This window comes from Anser cygnoides, chromosome 13 (genome assembly GCF_040182565.1).
Source record: "Anser cygnoides isolate HZ-2024a breed goose chromosome 13, Taihu_goose_T2T_genome, whole genome shotgun sequence".
NCBI classification, from domain to species: Eukaryota; Metazoa; Chordata; class Aves; order Anseriformes; family Anatidae; genus Anser; species Anser cygnoides.
Genome location: NC_089885.1, coordinates 7,129,009 through 7,150,537, shown reverse-complemented (window position 1 = coordinate 7,150,537; position 21,529 = coordinate 7,129,009). Strand labels below are relative to the sequence as shown.

The 21,529-nt window shown below is 47.0% G+C and overlaps 1 protein-coding gene and 1 long non-coding RNA gene across 4 annotated transcripts; one reads left to right on the top strand and one right to left on the bottom strand.

The window, feature by feature from the left end:
- Positions 1–3,145: 3,145 nt before the first annotated feature.
- Positions 3,146–21,386, bottom strand: AIFM1 (apoptosis inducing factor mitochondria associated 1). 3 transcript variants are annotated; one of them, XM_048079141.2, is made up of 17 exons: positions 20,963–21,386; positions 18,736–18,878; positions 16,743–16,836; positions 15,747–15,770; positions 14,530–14,642; positions 14,270–14,400; positions 13,393–13,483; positions 12,520–12,604; positions 11,785–11,861; positions 10,882–10,990; positions 10,092–10,199; positions 9,091–9,179; positions 8,868–9,008; positions 8,189–8,331; positions 5,592–5,716; positions 3,965–4,161; positions 3,146–3,372 (listed from the first exon to the last, which is right to left on the bottom strand). In XM_048079141.2, exons 1-17 carry the CDS (start codon positions 21,186–21,188, stop codon positions 3,301–3,303), a joined length of 1,968 nt encoding a protein of 655 aa, XP_047935098.2. In that variant the 5' UTR covers positions 21,189–21,386; the 3' UTR covers positions 3,146–3,300. The 3 variants fall into 3 exon arrangements, with proteins under 3 accessions (XP_047935098.2, XP_047935100.2, XP_066861396.1); XM_048079143.2 differs by lacking the exon at positions 18,736–18,878 and adding an exon at positions 17,149–17,276; XM_067005295.1 differs by lacking the exon at positions 20,963–21,386 and adding an exon at positions 17,149–17,276.
- Positions 11,859–17,005, top strand: LOC125184748 (uncharacterized). The gene is made up of 2 exons (XR_007169133.2): positions 11,859–12,436; positions 13,289–17,005. It is a non-coding gene; the product is annotated as an uncharacterized lncRNA (long non-coding RNA).
- Positions 21,387–21,529: the final 143 nt, after the last annotated feature.

Genomic DNA, 21,529 nt, shown 5'->3' with positions numbered 1-21,529 from the left:
CTGCGCAAACCCGGCACGGAAAGCACCGGTTTTCCAGGAAAACCGGTTTCCAACCAGGAAACATCCTCTGTGAGGGGCCCCGAGACTCCTCCTTTCGGTTCATTTGCACAGCAGTAAGCAAAGCCACGCAGCAGCATCTACTTTTCGTGCGGTTAAGAGAGCCCCCGTCCTCCCGTTGCCGGCTCTAGTAACGACGCTTGCTTTAGTTAGAGACCGTTAAGGCGACGAAGCCAGCCCCCCCCCTCCTGGCCCTGGCTTCCCGCCCTCCCCTCAGGTATTTGTGCGGCCGCTCAGGAGACCTCCCCGCGGTCCCCGCCGTCCCGTCCCGTCGTGCTGAGCGCGCCCGGCCGCGCCGCATTTGCGTAGCCCCGCCCCCGAGCGGCCCAGCGGCCGCTCAGCTCTTGGGGCCAGCCGGAGCCCCTCCTCCGCAAGGGGGCGGCGGTAGCCCAGTGGCCTAAGAGCGCTCCCCCGCCCCCCGCCGCAAGCGGCGAGAAGTCACCAGGGCCGAGGGTTCGAGACGCGGCCTGGGGCGGGCTTACGCCGGTCTCTTTTCGCGCCCAAATCCTCTTTCTTACCACTCCCCCCTCTTTTTTTCTGCGCTCTCGTTGCTTTTTGCGTTTCATTCAATTATTAGAAATGCAGCTGCATCTGGTAGAGCCTGGGGAGCCTGGCTTGGCAGCACAATCGTTTCTGCTTGCCCGTTAACAGTTCCTATCCTCAGAGAGGTTAGGACTCGACTTTTCAAACCGACTTAATCATAGGAGAGATGAAACAAGGCATCGTCATTAAGAAGACGAATCCGAGTAACAGATAAGATACTATCTGTTTTACCCGTGCTGGTCCTGGGAGCCAGGACCAGATGTGCCGTTCAAGATTTAAGACCTTCCAGGCCTGTACACCGGCTGGTTTTCTAATCCCCTTTTGTAAGCTCTTTAAGGGCTTTCCCGTTATCGTCAGTTTTAAGACAGCAACTTGAATCGTTCGGCTTTCCATAGACACCTCCTCCTTCTGCTAGTAGGTAATCGAGGACCATGAGACGTTGCGTTATCGCAGCTCGCAGCCGGGTGGCTTGATGAGCGAGCTGGTCAAGCACCTTGGCGGTTCGTTTGGTGATGATTTCTCTGTCCTGAGGACACTCTAATTCAGTATAGGACAGCCCCTTTGCCCAACCAAGTCCTGGCTGAGACAAGCCAGGATGCCGTTGGCCTTCTTGGCCACCTGGGCACACTGCTGGCTCACGGTCAGGCGCACATCGATTAACAGCCCCAGATCCTCTTCCTCTGCGCGACTTTCCAGCCGCTCTGCCCCAAGCCTACAGCACCGCGCGGGGTTGTGGTGGCGAAAGTGCAGGACCCGGCGCTTAGCCAGGTCGAACCTCATCCCGTTCGCCTCTGCCCATCGAGCCAACCGGTCCAGATCCCTCTGCAGGGCCTTCCTGCCCTCCAGCAGACCAGCGCGTCCTGCCAACTTGGTGTCGTCTGCAAACTTACTGAGGGTGCGCTCAATTCCCCCATCCAAATCATCAAGAGATTAGAGGATGAGCCCCTACACCGACCCCTCCGGAACAAAGATCATCCAGCTCCGACCCCTCTGCCATGGGCAGGGATGCCACCCACTAGATCAGGTTGCCCAGGGCCTTGTCCAACATGGTCTTGAACACGTCCAGTGATGGGGCATTCAGAGCGTCTCTGGGTAGCCTGTTCAGTGTCTCACTGGCCTCTGAGTGAAGAATTTTTTCCTAACCTATAATCTAAATCTCCCGTCTTTTAGCTTTTAACCATTCCCCATTGTCCTGTTATTATCTGACTGAGCAAAAGGTTGCTTTCCATCTTCTTGTAAGCTCCCTTCAAGTATTGAAAAGCTGCAACAAGGTCTCGCTGGAGCCTTCTCTTCTTTTGTCTGAACATCCCCAGTTCTCTCAGCCTTTTTTAATAGTAGAGGTATTCCAGCCCTCTGATCAACTTCCCTCCTCTGGACTTTTTCTTACAGATCAGCATCCTTCTTGTGCCAGCAGCCCCAAGCCTGGACGCAGCACTCCAGGTGGGGCCTCACAAGGGTGGAGCAGAGGGGCACAATCCCCTCCCTGGACCTGCTGGCCCTTCCTCTGGTGATGCAGCCCAGGATGCAGTTGGCCTTCTGGGCTGCAATCGTGCACCTCTGGCTCATGTCGAGCTTTTCATCCACCAGAACCCCCAAGTCCTTCTCTGCAGGGCTGCTCTCAGTGAGTTCTTCTCCCAGTCTGTGCTCATGTCTGGGATTGCCCCGACCCAGGTGCAGCACCTTGCGCTTAGACTTGTTGAGCCTCGTTAGATTCACGTGCACCCGCTTCTCAGGCTTGTCCAGGTCCCTTTTGATGGCATCCCTTACTTCTGTCGTATCAGCTGCACCACTCAGCTTGGTGTCATCTGCAAACTTTGCAGAGGGTGCGCTTGATCCCACCCTGTCATTGATAAAGATATTAAACAGTACCGGTCCCAAGACTGGTGGAAATCATCTCCAACTACAATCTGAAATGCTAACTCTCTGGCTCCACTCCAGCGTATAGTGCTGTAACCCATCTCTGCATCTCTCTTAACCTTTTGTGAACAGCTGAGATCTCAGTTTTATCAGAAAGCACCCCAATTCCCACACAGTAGCGTGGGAGGTAACATGCTGCTGCTATCACACCCTGGGTCCAGCATCACCAGTGAATGGTTCTCCCCACCCCCTCCAACCTGTTTTCTCCAAACCTGCATTAGTGTACCTCTTCCAGCAGTCTCATAACATAGTCCCTTATCTGCTGCCTTAGCACTCTAAGCTAAGTCCTAATTTTTCCCATCCTTTCTATATCCTGTCTTATACTGGTCACCAGACTAGTGCAGACCCCTGGCTTTAAATGCAAGCTTACATAGGAGACACCCCATCAATGTACTATTTCATTCCATCTGGACTTTTCCTATGTCGGCAGCACCTGCCCCCAAGAGCACAGCCCTCCACAAAGTTAGCCGGCAGTACTGAAAGCTCTCCAGCCAGGAAGTGCTGCAAGAAAACAGGCACTTCTGCAGGCTTTCTTCACTGCTGCTAAGAGGGAAAAACTCAGAAGGGCACACAGCACACTCCCCTTTCAAAACCAGCAATGCACATGTGCAGGAAGAAGACATTTAACTTAGAAGAATCTGATTTTATTGGTGCAAACAATAGATTTCTAGGTGATGGGAAATATTAACGAGTGCTCAGAGCAAGTTCTCCAAGATGAAGGGGTGCACACAGTCAGCAAGAACCTGCTGCCCTACTCCTATGGCAGTGATTGAATTCTGGAGTTTAGTCTTCATGGATGTTGAAAAGCTTTGCTACTTCATTGAGATCAGCGTGCTCCTCCCCATCTTTGATGATCTGAAAGAAGGAAGCTTGCATTAAAACCTGTATATGCTATAAACAACCAGTATTGCAAACCCTAAACAGTCACCCAGCCAATGTGACACGTTTTAGATCCTCTCTAAAAGCCTCCTGGTGACAATATATTGTCTGTGACAATAACTGGAGAGTGATCTCCCTGCCCTTATCTTAACCCTTGAGCCCTTTTTTTCATTACATTTTCTCCCCCTCTCCCTTTGAGGAGGGGAGTGAGAGAGCAGCTGTGCTGGAGTTCAGCTGCCCAGTAGGATAAAACCACCCCCACCACATGCCAACAGTACTTACTACAGCCAAATTTAAATGTAGCAATATCTGTCTACAACACAGACTTCACCAGCTTCTTTGTGAGGATCTTAATGGGAGACAGCATCAAAGACCTTCCTGAAGCCCAGGAAGACGATATTCACTGCTCTCCTTTCATCTATCAGACTTGTCATTTCATTACAGAAGTTTATCTGCATTTATTTGTTCTCATTTCATTTGGTAGATTTGTTTTTCGACAAGCAAATCCCAGATCTAAGCAAGCTGAAAGCAACAGTCCCTCTGTTCAGCACACTAGTCCTGTACTGACCTTTCGAGCAATAGGCATCCTGTTGAAGATATTCCATAACACAATTCCCACCACAACTTTATCCCTGAGGTAGAAAACGACACCTTTGCCATAGTCTTCTCCTTGCTTTGGAACGTGAGGCATTGGTGAAGCACTTGGAGAAGTGGGAACTTCTGAAGCTTCTGCTTCGGTTTCACTTTCTGATCGGATACCTGTCCCTAATGTAAAGAGGTCATATCAAACAACCAGTGCAGAGAAAAGCAGCAGCTCTCTACCCGTGATGATGAAGGCAGGCTAAAAAGAAGGCTTCTGTAAGAGACTGAAGTGTGTTTTTCTTTGACTTGACACCAGCAAAAGTTAAGATTCTTTAACACAATAATGAAGCAATCCTAACACAGAGCAGAACACTGACAGCTCCTGGCTTCCATCACCACACGCGCTATAGAATCACAGAATGGTTTGGGTTGGAAAAGACCTTAAAGATGGTTTGGGTTGGAAGAGACCTTAATTCTAAACCCCTGCCATGGGCAAGGACATGAGATCCACTAGATCAGGTTGCTCAAATTCTCATCCAACCTGACCTTGAGCACTTACAGGGAGGGGGCATCCACAACGTCCTTGGACAACTTGTTCCAGATATCTAACCATCATTGTAAATAATTTCTTCTTTATATCATCTAAATCTACCCTCTTTTAGCTTAAAACTGTTGCCTCTTTTCCTATCACTACACACCCTGGTGAAGAATCTCTTCCCCATCTTTCCTGTAGGCCCCCTTTAAGTACTGGAAGGCTGCAATAAGGCCAAGCCTTCTCTTCTCTAGGCTAAAGAACACCAACTCTCTCAGCCTCTCTTCAAAGGAGAGGTGCTCCAGCCCTGCGATCATTCTCGTGTACCTTTGGGACCAGCTCCAACAGGTCCACATCTTTCTTGTGCTGGGAGCCCCACGGCTGGATGCAGTACTCATGAGAACGGAGCAGAGGGGGGTGATCATCTCCTTCAATCTGCCAGCCATGCTTCTCTTGAGGCAGCCCAGGATACAATTAGCTCTCTGGGATGCCGGCACACAATGCTAGCTCATGCCAAGTATTTTATCCACCAATCCTCCAGTTGTGGACGACTTGTTAGTGTTAGGTCAGAGGTTGGACTACGCGATCTTGGAGGTCTCTTCCAACCTAGACGATTCTGTGATACCCCCAAGTTCTTCTCCACACGGCTGCTCTCAATCCATCCATCACCCTGTCTGTAAGGATGTTCGGGATTGCCCCAGCCCTTACAGGACCTTACACTGAGACTTTGAACAGTCTCCTTCTTGCAGACTGTATATGAAAAATAAATACGCTTAGACTTGCACAGTTTCTTTTGTGCATAACCTGATCAGTTTATTGCTATGGAGGAAATTAAGCTTGACTGGGAAAATAAAGTGTTTAACCTGGTAAATGAGTTACATGATGTTGTCTTGGTGAACACTGTTTTAATCATGTTTTAACGTTAAAACCAGCATTCAAAGCTTGGTCTAGAAAAGAAGCTTACAGATGATGTGTCTTACAGTGCTCCACCGTGAGATCAGACTGACTGTTGTCACTACGCAGAACAAGACACAAAACCTTGCACGCACACAAACAACTCCAGGGAAGACTATACACCTACCTGATTGCTCTGTTGCAGATTTTGGTGTGTCTTTTGCTGTTGCTTTAGCAAAGACCCCTACTGTTGGTAAAGTACTGTCAACAAGTCCAATGGCTTCATACCCTACATCAGGGCCCAGATCGCTCCTAGGAATGAACGAAAAAAAAAAAAAAAAGCTCATTTATAGGATTAGCATTACAAATGTAGAGCAATTCCAACCCAAACCCTAATGACAGTGTCATGCGAGAGATCATGGCACACACGCTGACTAACACCACCTCTTATGCATACGTAGTGTGCTTATGTGGCAAGGTTTTGGTACGGGGGGGCCACAGGGGAGGCTTCTGCGAGAAGAACCCAGAAGCTGCCCGATGTTAGATAAGGGCCCCGCTGCTGGTCAGAGCTGAGCCAGTAAGAGATGCTGTTTGCACCTCTGTGAGAGCACATTTAAGAAAGGGGAAAAAACTGCTGGGGAACAGCAGCTGGGAGAGAGAGAGAAGTGAGGAACAGCCCTGCAGACCCCAAGGTCAGTGAAGGAGTGGGAGGTGCTCCAGGCGCTGGAGCAGAAGTCCCCTGCGGCCCATGGTGAGGCCCCTGGTGGAGCAGGCTGTCCCCCTGCAGCCCACGGGTCCCACACGGAGCAGATCTCCACGCTGCAGCCCGTGGAGGAGCCCCCCTGGTGGAGCAGGTGGATGTGGCCTGGAGGACCTGGAGGAGGCTGCGGCCTGTGGAGAACCCCCACTGGAGCAGACTCCAGGCCGGAGCTGTAGCCCGTGGAGAGGAGCCCATGCAGGAGCAAGGGGCCTGGGGGGAGCTGCCGCCCGTGGAGGACCCAGGTTGGAGCAGTTTGCTCCTGAGGGATGGACCCTGTGGTACGGACCCTTATCTGGAGCAGTTGTTGAAGAGCTGCTGCCTGTGGGCAGCCCCCGCAGGATCAGTTTGGGAAGGACGGCATCCCGTGGGAGAGACCCCATGGGGAGCAGGGGAGGGGAGTGACCGAGAAGGAGCTGCAGAGACGAAGTGCTACAGACTGACCGCAGCCCCCATTCCCCAGTTCCCCTGTGCCGCTCTTGGGGAGGAGGTGGAAGAGGGTGGCTGGGGTGGGAGGAAGGCGTTTATGGTTTCTTTCATTTGTTTCTCACTTCTCTAGCTTGTTAGTAATAGGTAATAAATCTTCCCATCTCCCTACTCTGAGTCTGTTTTGCCTGTCATGATAATTGTTGAGCAATCCTTATCTCAACCCTTGAGCCCTTTTCATCATATTTTCTCCCCCTTTCTTTTCGAGGAGGGGGAGTGAGAGCAGCTGTGGTGGAGCTTGGCTGCCCATCTGAGTAAAACCACCACAGCATACATCAGTGTGAAAGAAGTAATCAAGACAGAGCAAGTCTAAGGTCATCAGTTTCAGAAGAAACCAGCTAAGCGAATAAGAACTTAAAACCTGCTCCTTTGGAGGAAATTTAACTAATTCCAAGAGCTGTGTATCTTGACCCTTTGGAAAAGTTACTCATCTGACCTCAGGACGTGGATATGAACACTGGTAGACAATTACCTGCTTATAATTACTGGTTGTACTAAATTGTAATTAGTCATTAGAAGTACTTGCAGAAGTCTTCTGTGTTGCTTGCTAAGTACCAATGTCACTTGGAGAGGGGGTTGAGGCAGAAGCAAGTGTTCCTGCAGGTCCTACTTAAGGCCATTTGACTAAACTTCTGGCACGTTTGTTTTATAACCACTAGACTTTGCAGCATAGACAATTATTTAATGCATATTTGAGAGAGAGCATTTAAAGACGATTGAAGAGAACTGCATGTTGCTTTAACACCTCCTTGAACTGGGCACCAGTTGAATTTGAACTCATGTGCTTACAGTAGTCAATTCAGCCGTAGTTTGGGGCTTAGTAAGTACAGTCTGTCAAAAGTGTTCCCAGCTATGCTGAGGACAAAGATGCATTACACAAAACAATATGGATATCTCTGTATGTGCATTACTAAATTACTGGTCATAAACCTCAGATACAGACTGGGGAGAATGAAAGGAATACCAATAATATGCCAGCCAACCATGCAAGGAACCGACCTCAGCAAGGATCTTGAACATGCTTGAAAAAAATGTAAAAGGATTTCCTGCTATATGGCAGCTTTTTAGCACAGGAAGTCTAACTCAGGAAGGGCTGGCACACCTCCAGCATTAACACCTGTCAACAAGACAAGACTGCAGCTCACAGTCCCCCACTGTCACGGTCAGAGTGTCTTGAAGGAAAACACATAACTGAAACAGATACTTCTGTATCCTTGTTTAACAGTTAATAAACTCTTCTGTGTCCAGAGTCTATGCAGTACAGACCAAACGTCCAGATAAACGATGGCACATCATAGTTATTTTTGAGCGATTTTTTCCCAGAATAGTAAAAGCCCTTTCCTGATATTTAAATTCATGCTAGCGCTATATTTCTGATACATTTTGAGCTAGCAGACTTTTTTTTTCTTATTATTTTTAAATAATTTAGAAGAGATACAGCGGAAGTGCAGTCAGAAAACAGAACGTTTACAAGGTGTATCTTGTCATAGCTCCTACAACGTGCTCAAATAAGAAATACCAAAAGAAGCACTCAACATTACCAGAACATGGACTGATGCCAGTAGGGCTTTGCAGCTCCTGTCATGTTTTCTCCAGCTAGCCTTCCACTCACAACGGCATGATCGTGGTGCTCTACACGTCTCCTACCTAGTTTGATATCATAGAAGCAGGCAGCATCCCCAGCCTTAAAGAGAGATTCATTCAGTGAGGACTGAACACAGACATCAAAAGCTCAAATTAATGAACAAAAGAAAAAAGGCATTGGGAGGAGAACCAACTCGAATAATGAACTGAGTCTTCCTGACAACCCCCAACTCAGACCTGCTCCCGCTCCCCAGGCCACACGAGTTCCACATTCTTAACATTTTTCACTGATCTTCAGAAAATTAAGACAGTATCAGGTACATGTTTTTCAGAGGAGCCAAACTCCTGACTCCCACCAAAGAGATATTCTTATGCAACAGAGTAATTTGTGCTACCCCAACTCCTCTTACACAGAACAAATATTCAAAAATATGCATTCATTACCATAGTAACAAAATGTGCTGTGGTGCACGAACAGGCTCCAAGGCTGCTGGCAGGGTATGCGCTACTAGTGGACTCATTAAATTGCTATTTTTGGCCTTATTCACTTAATTGAGGTACGTCATACCCCACAATTCTGTGTATTCTGACTGCATCAGCTTAACCAGCAGACAGAAAACTCCTCCACATACTCACCACCCAGATATTGGAGCGTGCCTGCAGCTCTGCATTGACCCGGAACCCTCCAAAGTCAGAATCCACCTCCAGACCAGCAGACTTCGCTAATTCCACATTAGGCTCCAACCCTACTGCAGCCACGATGTGATCGGTCTCCACCTGTTTGAGAGTTTATAATTATTATTCTAATTCTCTCAGTGGCCTCTCTGCAAACTTACCCACTCTTTGCATTTAAATTTACCTTTCGGCCATCTTTTAGTTTAATCATCAGTCGATTTCCAGAGACAGAGACAGACTTGACCACGGCATTAGGCATAACATTAACACCCTCTGGAAACAAATGTAATAAATGTAATTACTTGCTCAGCAATAGTCTTCAGGTGAAGCAGGTGTCCTTAGTGCAAACTAAGATGGAGGCAGTGCAAAGACGCAAGGAGAAAGAAATCTGGCCAACAAGTCAGAAAGAGCTACCTAACTGACAATTAAAAGTACATCTCATATGATGACAAAGTCACATCCAGAAGAACTCCCTAAGACAGGTTCTCAGGCAATAAGGATATTTAATTACCTACTGTTCTGTTACAGCCAGACCCAGAGGTTCTACAAGGAAAGCTCCCACAAACACAAGAAAGTAAATCAGACCCATCAGTTACTGGGCCCTGCAGTCTGCAGCCCGTTTCCCTCCTTCTTCTATCCCCACTCTACCTATCAATCCAGAGGAACAGATGCTGCACTACATATAGGAAACGGAAAAAAGGTGTCTCAGATCTTACAGATCAATTTAACATTGCACTAAAGGTGTATGTATGAGGCATGGGGATACACAATCCTTCTCTCTAATTCTAGGCCAACTGGATTAGGCTGTAAGAAGGAAAATTACATGAGGCTTAGAGCAACTCAGAACTTGCAAGCTGTATGGCAGCAGGGGTCACTGTGTGTCGTGATATTCCAGGTGTATCACTGGCATCACCACGCATATTTGTTTGGCCTTGCCAGAGGAACGACTAAGAAGCGAGAGCCCTGGCAGCCCTGTGCTACCCAAACTGCTCAAGGGCAAGCCTGAACCGCAACTTGTTTTGTTCTGCACTTGGGCCGCCTCGCAAGGGACCCAGTTTTCCTGAGACTCCACAGGCTACACAAGCAGAGATCTGTGTTGTACAAAGAAGAGTTAAACAACAGCCACTGATCTAAACATCACAGCTCAGCCACTTGCAGAGAAGGAGCACTGAAGCAAGGCTTCACCTCTTCTGACTTTCTCTGTGGTCCAGTTGCTCAGATATTCAGGCAAGACTTTGCCCATATTGCCATTTTCTGGAAACAGCTGAATCACCTCCAGGCCTCTGGTTCGCGCTGAGAGGAAAGCAAAGAACAGACTTCTTACATCTCATCAATAAAGAGCAGTAGCACAGATTTCAGGACACAAGCTTCACTTTGCTTTACACAAGGAGCTTGGCAGAGGTCTCCAAAACTGGGAGTTCTGGCTCCCAGACTTTCCCCAGGAATCAAAAAGCGACCATCCACTTTGTCACATACACCTGAAAACTCTAGGGTAACAGACAGCAAACTTCACAGTAAAATGCTTAACATCTCGGTTTCTTATTGGAAACCTGCAGAAATTAACAGTAATAGTCTATTCAGAAAGCTGTAGGCATTTGACAATTAAAAAAAAAAAGTTCACAGTTTGAAGTAATTTTATGATGGCTTTTAGTATGAGAGCACAAATATATTACTTTTTACAGGGTGGAATGACTTTGCAACTGGTCTGCAAAGCTTCCAGAAAGCCCAACTTATAAAAACATTTGTAGTCAGGGTCTGCTTGACAGCTAATGAGAGAACTGAAAACCAGGCCAGTCCATGCAGCCAACAAAAGGCATGTGCATTAAGGTTATTTCAGACAAATTAGAAATTCGTGTGAAAGTTCAGCAGTTGTGGAATGAAAAGGAAGCTTATAACGTCAGGCTGCTTGCACTCAATGTCTGTCACTTCTGTAGAGGTGCCAGATAAAGCAAGCTGCCTGCAGAAGCACACTTACCTCTTCTTCCCAGAGCACAGGCCAGCTCACTGCCAAGAAAGCCACCACCAATAACTGTGATGGACTTGACTTGTCTTGAAATCTTCTCCAGACTTTTGAAGTCCTCGACCTGAAAGATGTATTCCCATTTCAAATATCCTCAAACAGGAAAGGCAGCAGGGTAAATTCTTCAGTTTCTCCCTTTGAAATAAGAGTAACTCTCTCCTCAGCTTAGAAAAGGGAAGGAGAAGCACATTTCCCTTGTTCCTCTATCACACAAAGAAAAACAACCTCTGGCTTCCCAGTCTTTGTGCAAACTTTTCCCTCTCCAGACAGCCTCAGATTCCTGAGTTTTCCCCCCAGAATGAAATTTCCAGACACAACTGATCTAAAGTGCACACAGTACTGTAAGCACACCACAGATCACAACACACAACTTTCCCTTGCCACAGTTGATCAGACCAAACCTGACCATGACCAGACCACAGTGCAAGTCCAGCACAGAGCAGAAAGATTCCATGTGGCTAACTTACACCATCTGATCATTGTCCTGAAGGCACACAATGCTTACAGTCCAAACTGACTTGCAGCCTTGGATGAAAATCATAGAGCTTATGCTGCTCATGCGTTTAAAAATGCTTGGAAGGTACAACAAAGCCATACAGGAAAGACTAAAACCAACACAATAACACAGCTCTCAGGCCTGAGGTAAGGGCAAGAGTAGTGTCAGAGACTCTTAACTTGTTCACCCGCCCAGAGAAAGGAATACATAGCAAACGGACTCCTGTTTTATCAGCTGAGGGAAGCTGATGCCATGGAAAGGCTGTCCTAGACCCAAAGCAGAAGAGTGAACAAGCTGAAAATCATGGTAATGGTTTCGATTTCTTCAACCTCACCCCAGGACTAGCAGAGACTGGAGCTTACCTTTCGGAACAGTGTCAACCTTTGCTGGACTTCTTTTCCTGCTCTTTCAATGGCGGGCAGATTCCTTGGGGAACCACCTGAAGGGGCAGGTATAAAGAGAGACTAGTGACTGCTGGCCCTGTCACTGTTTATCTATACAGTGCAGAGCTAACTTCAATCTTGACTGTGCTTTTCAAGCTGTTACAGTAAGTTCTATCCACTGTTGTGCTCTGAGTTTTTACCATGAAAGATTTCCTGTGCAAGCAGCACGTGACCCAAGTAACACAGTGGAAAAATAAATAAAAATCCAATGCTATACACTTCGTTCCACTAACTGGAGACAGTCAGTTCCACTTTAACTACATAGGGCTGTGGAACTGCTAGGGGTAGGTGCTAGAGCAGTGTTCTGCCAAGGCAGTTGGTTCTCCTTGCTACTGCTACAGGCAGGATTTGAAAATGTTGAGTTGTACAGGAGTTCCTTTACCCAGCTGCTGGGGAAGTCACCTCTTCCTCCTTTCCTACTGATTTTCAGGAGTAAAACTTTGAACATCCCAGAGAAGCTGGCTCATGCAAGGCAAGTGGAAAACCCAATGGCACGTTTGTCGGTCTGACTGCCCTTCATGTGACTGTTCTGCCAAGAGTTTGATACGCATGGCAGGAATTTCCTTGCCAGGTAAATGTCACTGAAATAAAAAGCCTGACACAACACACAGAATAAGGAGATGAGAACAAAACACGCACACAAAAAAGCCTTACCAGTGGCAATCAGACATTTGTCATAGGATATCTGGGTACCATCACTGAGTTTCACCATGTTGCCTCTAACATCCATATGCACAACCTGCAAAATTAAACAAGCAGGAGAGCTCAGGCTTCCACCCACTGTAATTCCATCCATTTGAGTTAAAATTGCACAGACTACTGGTTAGAAAACTTGTAACATTTTCCCACCTTTAAGCTGCTGCTATTTTTCTACTGGGAGGCAGAAGGGGGAGGGCAGGGCAGGCAGGGAAGGGAGAAGACTGGAAGGAGAAATTCAAAAAGCTTCTTTTGGCAGCAATAACAGATCGGGCTGATCTTCCCAGGATCTGAATCTAGAAGTGATTCAGCAGTAAGAAGACTGAAATCACTGAAGTCTTATTTTAGCAATACACAGAAAATTGAGGAAACAAATATATTAGAAGCCTCACCATGAATTCTTTTTCACCTTTCTGCTGCCTCTGTACAGTGCTCTTCCTCATGTTATGATCCGCAACTCAGATGACACTCTACTCTCTTTACCTCTCCTTCTAGTTGATACATAGCCTAGTTCCAATTTTGCCACACCTTGTTTGTAAGCTGTATATATTCTCGTCCCATGCACATACTCCAATCTCATCCTTCCCGCTTCAACTTCCCTCAGATCACTACAATTTCTCATAGCTTTTCCTGCTTTCAAGCTTCACGCATGCTGTCCTTAAGATTAGGATAGTCCCATATTCACTGTATAAGTTTTTCACAAAATTTTTCATATTCTCCTCCTCAGCCAACCCCCACAACGGTTTACAGCTCTTAATTTTCAGCTTAGACCATGGGTTCTGTTTGGGAAGAACTGTATGATGATAGAACAACTGCTACTGATGTACTCACCTTCTTGCCACAGAGAACTGCTACTCCACCATTTTCTACAAAAGGCAGATCACGAGCAGGCACATAGAATGACGGCGGCTGGAAATATATGCTGAAAAAAGCTCAATTATCAAATGAGTTCCAGTTTCTCTCTGACACCAGCTATCTGGAAATTACCGATGATATGAAGACAACTCTGTGCAACCATAATAAGCTCCAGAATTTATTTATTTTTAAAAACTACCAGCTTCACACTGTTAAGTTCATGTATTTACTTCAGTAAGGGTTTAGATCATAAATGGCGCAAGGATCCAGTAGGATCCTAGGTTCCTAGAGCTCTGCTCTGAACTGTGAAGCTATACCCTCACCTTTACTATTAACTTATTTCACAGGATTTCTCCCAGTGGCGTATGATTAAGGGAATCAGAGCAAGATTCAAGTTATGTTCAGTACTAAGCTAACACAATGTACTAAGCAGCACATATCTTGACAACTGCCAGCACTGCCACACCTTTCAGTCCGATCCTTGCTGCTCAACTGCCATCTCTGGAACATCTCAACATCTCTGAGAAGCCACTCTGCACATGCCTGCAGCCTTTTATTGTGGAGTCTCTTGGACTCCACAACTCAGATGGTTCAGCGCAAAATATCACACAGGTTCTGCCCACAACATGCAACGCTCTGGTCCTTCTTCAATCAGTCTAGTGACAACGAACAGATCCATGCACAACCCAGGGCTCTCTTCATCACAAACATAAAATCTACTCAGTGATCTGTTTAAAAAGCATTGCTGCTGTGCTCTTCAGAGCTCTCCAGTAGCTCTCTCACAAGAGCATTTTTATCATCATAAACACTTTCATAAACACTCTTCTTCGTCTTTGCTACCTAAGCGACATACCTCCTCTCCTTGCCATTCCACTGTTTGAATCGCAGAGTCTCCGTCACATTTGGATCATCTGAAAACCACAGCTCTTTGGAAAGGGGTGGACGCATGTAGGGCAACGCAGGATCTTCAGACACAATCAGCACCTTTAATTAGTCATTAAACTTATCAGTTGTAGTGATGCAGGCAATGCCAACACACACTACAAGGGCTCCGAAGCAAGCATGGTATTCAGCCATCCACACAACTCTGCTCTAGAATAGGGCATCTCTTACCCGGGCACCAGGGTCACGAGCCCGAATGGACCGGGCAGCAGCAAAAGCAGCAGTTCCTCCACCAATTAGCAGGAAAGGAACATGAGATGGGACCTCAGGGTGAGCTTCTGGAGCTGCAGGTAACATATTAGACAGTTTACTACAAATACAGCATGGAAAACTGCCCAGAAGCAAAGAACAGAGTACACCACCAGATGTCTTTCACATACAGACTTCCTTCATCAGACTGCCCTTCGAATACTTTCTCCTCCCTTCCTTTCCGTCCCAATATATTTCCCACGAACCACACTGCTGCTTCACTAAAAGTGGGCTCCCCGCATAACTCAAGCTGTCATATTTTATCAAATGGTTTTTCTGAGCTAATCTGCACAGCTGAGCTCAATGACTACTGCAGAGTTTCAGAACAGGCCAGCAGCACAGGTTACATCATCTACCTCTTCTATTATAGATCTACTTTTCTCTGGTTTAAGAGTTTGGGAGGAGTAAGAATGATCTACATAATAAGTCTGAAATACTAACATTTGGACAGCCTGTTAAATGCTAGTCCAGCAGACTCTCAAAGAGCTTCTGTTACTAACTGCTCTATTTAAGAATGCTGCTTACATTTGCACAGCTCAGTGAAGAGGCTGCAAAGTCAAGACCCACGAAGTTTGTTTCTGGCATTGAACATGCAATTTCAGAAGCTTCAGATCTCATCAGGACATTCTCTGTACAGTATATTCAGGATAGCAAAAACATGCTCAGCCTCTACTTTGGCCAAATATTGTACTAGAAATCCAACAGTCAGGTTTTATAGTAAATCTGTTGAGTTAGCAAGAGAGACAGCCAAAAAAAAACATTCAAACCACCAGGCGAAAAGACCTCAGAGTTCTACATGACAGGGTTGCCATTCAAATCGGCAACCAATGTCAAAATTATTTGGGAAATACAATCTGCTGAGTGTTTGATCTAGCTATATTTCCTCATTACCTTTATGGACGTAAATCAAGACCAAAACTCTGCACTGGCCAATCAGTGGACAGTTTGTAAGAAAACAAAATTCTCAAAACCATACCAGAAATCCTAAGGTATATTCTCCTTTAACTGCATTCCAAAAGGAGACCAGCTTTTGAGTTCCTACCAGACTACATTTCCTCTCACACGCAGGTACTGTTTCTAAACAACGTGCAGTTAGATTGTATGGAGGAATAAGTCAAATATTACCATTAAGACCTCACCTGCTGAGCCCCGAGAAGCAGCACCTGTATGTGAAAAAAAGACGACACTGACTTAATGCAGCAAAACACGATCTAACAAGGATAACTTTAGGAAGCTGCAGTTCAGAGCTGATTCAAGGAGACCATGTTATTAACAGGCTCTTCATCATAAAGGGGCAGAGTCTCCAGAAACATTGACTTACCAGATCTCTGCTTCAACATCTAACCTCTCACTCTCTTTTCCGGCCTCAACCCTGATAAACATGTTTTATCCTCTTCTTCAGACCAAAGCAATTACTTTGCTGTCCTGTTTCCAGGATAATCTGTTGGTTTCATAATCAAGTGACATAGAACATCCTATTTTCTACAACCTAAAGCCACTCTTACTATGAAATACACCATTCTTTGGCCCAACAGCTTAGACAGTGCAGCTTGAGATCTTACACTACTAAAGACCTTCAAGAAGTAACCTGTGGGCGACACAGTCTGCAAGGCATCAAGAGCTTCGCTAATTGTCAAGATTCCTCCATTTATACATGGCCCAAGCATGGTACTCCTTGCATCCCCAGCCTGCTATGCATGGAACAGGGACATGGCACAGCACGGAGGGTTTAGCGTTGGCAGACCATACTGTTCCCTTGGAATGTCTTAGCCCCACCAGGTAAGGGTGAAAGCCCAAAGCAGGACCTTTTCTCTTTTTATCAGGGAAGGCGTAAACTGCAGAAAGAAACCCCGAGAGACACGCTACTTTTATCTGTAAGGATGTGTGTAAGGATACTTCATCTGTAAAATAGAAGCTTGTTCTGCACCAGGGAAGGCTAGCACCACATTCCATGCTGGGAAGACAAGTGAATTCACAAAAAGAACAGAATGCACTAAGAAGCATCAATGCTGTGAAGGTACAACTTACGCTAATCTGTGTTTTGAGAAGGGCTCTGTTCTATTTGTTTTAGGAGTCTCAAGTTAAGAGCTTATGAAAAATAAATCTAAACGTAGAAATAACAAGCTAGTACCCACCAGAAGGAGACGATGCATTTTCTTGGGATCGTGCTGTTATTGTTGTGACACGGCTGGTGAATCGCTCTTTGTTTTCTCTCAATGTTTTGTACACCTAGAGACAGACAAGAAAATACCTTGTACATGTTACAGCATCAAGGCATCATTCTGCTTCCCGCACCTGTAAACTTCCGTTTTGGATTATTAAATGTAAAAAAGTTTATTGTAAGGCAACTTTTCCCCTAAGAACTACATTATTTGAGAATATTAAATCTGTAAAATTATTTGTCAATGTCCCCTGAAATTATTCGAGGCCAGGGAGCACAAGGATGGCTTAACTGAAGTAAATAACTAACTTGGTATGGCATTAAGGTACCCTCCCTCCACCCGCTCACCCAATAAAAACACATTTATTTAAGCATCTTACATAAGCTCCTGCCCCTGTGACTGTTCCTCCTACAATTAAGTAGAACAGTAGGTTGCTGCCAGCTTTGCCAGGAACACCTGAAGACATTAGTGATCTAGAAGGATATCTTAGATGATGACACTGCAAAACTGTAGGTGAAGACAGGCAATGAGAGAAAAGAGAGGGAAAGTGCTGAGTATTAAGGACTCTTGATTAAACAGATCTTGGGAGAAAGAGAGTATGTTTTCAGTTACCTTGTTTGTCAAAAATGAAACAAAAAAGCAAAAAAAAGAAACATTGGTGCTACAGGTAGAAGTACATATACTTACAATTTCGGACTCAGAAGATAAAGACCTCTTATTTAAGTCATCTTTCATGTTCAAAACAAAAGGTCTGGCTCAGATGAAGGACTGATTTTCCAGTGTGGACTAGGGGAGGGAGCTGGGAACACACATGTCTCTCAAGACTATCTAATAATGTTTTCCTTATTACTAGTAACAAAGATTTTGCTTTTTTAGCTTTTAGCAGACAATGAGTGAAGTTTAAATTAAATGTGTATATATATATACACACACAGTGACAGATCACAGCTGCCCATGGTTTCTGGCCCTTCTCCAGAATTTTTACCACAACCTTCTTTCCAGCTAGACAATAACTACAGATGTTCACACCATTAAAATGCTGTTCTATTTCACAAAGAAGCTTTTCACACTCAGAGTTGAATCTCCTCCTGAATGACAGAGCAAAGCTGCTTCTCCTTTCACGTCCATAAAGAAATTTAAATGGCTTCTTAATTAGTTTTTCCTATAGCTGCTGTCTTCAGCTCAGGCAAGACTGCTGCTGCTACTCAGTAAGAGTTGGCAGATGGAAGAAGTACAAAAGGGCAATAAGGGCACATGAAAGAATATTTAATAGGAAAACATACTTTTCCTCCATGCACTGTTTTGAAATTTCATTTATTTCTCAGAAATCTTCTGCATGGGGTAAAGTTTCATTAGGAGAAAAATCACAACTCATAACTTTTAAATAAATATGATCTTCAAAGACAAAAAAACCTTAACGAAGATTTGTATAATGTAATCTTAGGGCCTGTCCCCTTCTAGGTAATGCTTTTACTCTTCAGCTGTCTGGGAATGTGTTTTACTCTCTTGGTTAGACTGAAAAGGTTTACTCTTTTGAATCTTTGAGTCAGACATAAACATGTGCTTCTACACATTGCGTTGATTTGGTATACTTACACAAGCTAAACACTGATGTTCTGAATTGAAATCTGTCAAATAAAGGTTTGTTTTGGTATTAGCAGCATATACCATCAAATTCTCACTGAACCATATGCTACTATCACATACAAGACAACAGATAGAGCTGTGGTTAGTAAAAATGTGTGCCTTTATAGTTTAAAAAATAAAAAAAATAAAAAAATAAACACCACCACCACCAAAAAAAACCATAAGTTAATTTCCAGATAGTTCAGTTCGCTCCCCTCTATCAAGTTGACCAAAGGAAGAAATAGCTAGAAAGATAAAACGCTAAGGAAAGTTAGCTGAAATACAACAAGCACTTGATAGGAGAGCATAGCTTTTTTCTAAGAACTACCTTTCTACTTACATATACACCCGCTCCTAACGTTGACAAGCCCATAATAAGGGCAAAAACAGAACTACTGCCTTTGCCCCCAGGCACATCAGAGCTAGCCACTTGTCTGCTCATCTGTAGTCCTATGGGAACATTCCAGCGCTGCAACAAGTTGCCTAAGAAATACAATTTATTAGACAAAAACACAAAAAGATTGTCAATACAAAGTTATGTTTTAAAATGAGAGACTAAGTCATTTCTGAAAACAAGTAAACAAGCTATTTGTTTGAAAAGCACAGTATCACATCACTGCAGTGAATTATTCTATGCCAGAACTAACGGCTACAGGACTGCTCCAGGCACCTGTGGACACCAAAAATACAAGCAAGATCAAAAACTACTACAAACAAATTAATAGCAAGATCATCTGCAGTGAAGACCCATGAACTATCTCCTGCTGAAGGAGCCTTCCAGCCACATATCACTGGGAGAGTACATCAGAGATATGTGCGTATTGTGCATTTGCTGTTCTTACTCCCTGCTCTAGGCCTCTTCTGTCAGAGGCAGATGCTGGTCTAAAGCATCATTTTCTCGTATTCAGCCAGAACTTGCTGCGTTCCAGTTTGTACCCATTGCCTCTTGTCCTCTTGCTGGGTTCCACTGTAAAGAGTCTGGCCCATCTTCTTGACACCCTCCCTTCAGGTATTTGCACACGCTTATAAGACCCCCTCTCAGTCTTCCCTTCTCCAAGCTAAACAGGCACAGCTCTCCCAGCCTCTCCTCGTATGAGAGACGCTCCAGTCCCCTCATCATCTTCGTAGCCCTCCGCTGGACTCGCTCCAGGCGCTCCATGTCCCTCTTGTACTGGGGAGCCCAGAACTGGACACAGGACTCCAGGTAAGGCCTCACCAGGGCTGGCTGGATGGGCAGGATCCCCTCCCTCGGCCCGCTCGCAGCACTCTCCTGAATGCACCCCAGGAGACCATTGGCCTCCTTGGCCACGAGGCCACGTTGCTGGCTCGTGGTTAACGTGCTGTCCCCCAGGACTCCCAGGTCCTTCCCCATAGGGCTGCTTTCCAGCAGGTCAGCTCCCAGCCTGTACTGGTGCAAGGGGTTATCCTGCTGCAGGTGCAGGACTCAGCACTTGCCTTTGCTGAACTTCATGAGGTTCCTCACTGCCCAGTGCCTCAGCCTGCCCAGGACCCTCTGGTTGGCAGCACAGCCCACAGTGTATCGGACACTCCTCCCAGTTTTGTGTCACCCGCAAACCTGCTGAGGGTGCGCTCTGTTCCATCGTCCAGGTCATTAATGGATAAGTTGAACAGGACTGGGCCCAGTACGGCCCGCTGGGGGCCACCACTAGCTACAGGCCTCCAGCCAGACTCAGCGCTGCCGATCACAGCCCTCTGAGCTCGGCCCTCCAGCCAGGTCTCCAACACGTGCAAGTAGAGGCTAACGTAACCACGTTAGGACAATCACTAGGTATGGTTATACCAACAGAAAGTCCGTTTGCCACCAGAGTTTTTTTATTCCACCGAGGAACAGCACCACCAGGAAGAGGCTCTTGCTGACAGCAAAGGCATCCCCAATGAAAGGCAGCAGCAAGGGTTGCCAATTCAAAGGAAGACCAGTAAACTTTGCAAGCAAGACAAAAAGCACATCTACTTGAACAGCTACGTAACATTAGGCTGAAGTATGAGATTAAACTCCAGTATCTCCATTAGATCTCTACCAGCATCAGTGACAGCTCTGAGCAGTGCTTATAACACCGCAGGCCAACTGCGGCCGGGCTTCTCTGCACAACACATTCCCCCCAACACAGAAAGCGACTTCTGCCTGCTTTAATACTCGTAACACACAAATTGCTATACCCACTTGATTTCTTCGCACATATTAGCGAGACAGAGCCACAACGAAGTTATAAGAATCCAAACGGATACAAGCAAACTAACCCCATCTAAGCTATGGTTTCCTGAAACAGCCTTTGGAAGCTAACACACCTCAGCAGCTCTCTTGGTACGTGCCATCACCACAGGCGCAGCTCACAGCCGCGTTTCACCCACAGCCCTTCTCTGACAGGGTTCGCAGCAGAACCGAGCGGCCAGTTCGGCTGCCGCGCCGGGAAGACACACAACTCGCCCCGGCTTTCCTGGCGCACAGCTTTTCTTCTTAATGCCTCCCGGCGCAGCTCTGCGAAGCGTGCACCGCCCTCCCCCTTCCCCCTCCCGCAGCAGCCCCCCGCGCGTCAGCCCCCCCTCACCTGCGGCGGGGCCGAGGGGCCGCAGGCGCCGCCGCGCCCCGAGGGCGGCCAGGCGGCAGCACAACATGGCGCCGCCCGCCTCGCCGCGACCCGACCCGCTCCGACCCCCGCCGCCCCCGCGGCGCACGCGCGGCCGCCCGGCTCCCCATTGGCCGCGGCCGCCGACCCCCTCCCGCGCGCCCGCTCTGCGCCGCCGCCGCCGCTGTGGTGGCGCCGCCGCCGCCATGTTGCGGCCGTTCCGCCGCCGCCTCCCCGTCACGCACCCGCCGCCGGGCAGCCGCTCCTCCGCCTCCGGGCCCGGCCGCCGCCGCCTGCTGCTCTCGACGCCTATCTTCTACGCCAACGGGCCTCCGCACCTCGGGCACCTCTACTCCGCGCTGCTGGCCGACGCGCTGCACCGCCACCGGGGGCTTCGCGGCGCCGGGCCCGGCCGCCTCTCCACAGGTGAGCCCCGGCCCTTCCCTCCCGCTCCCGGGCTCGTCCCGGGCTCGGTCCCGGCGCTGCCGGCTCCCCCGGCGCTCCTCACGGTGCTCCATGGAGGTGCCCGGTAGCCGCGGCTTCCCCCCC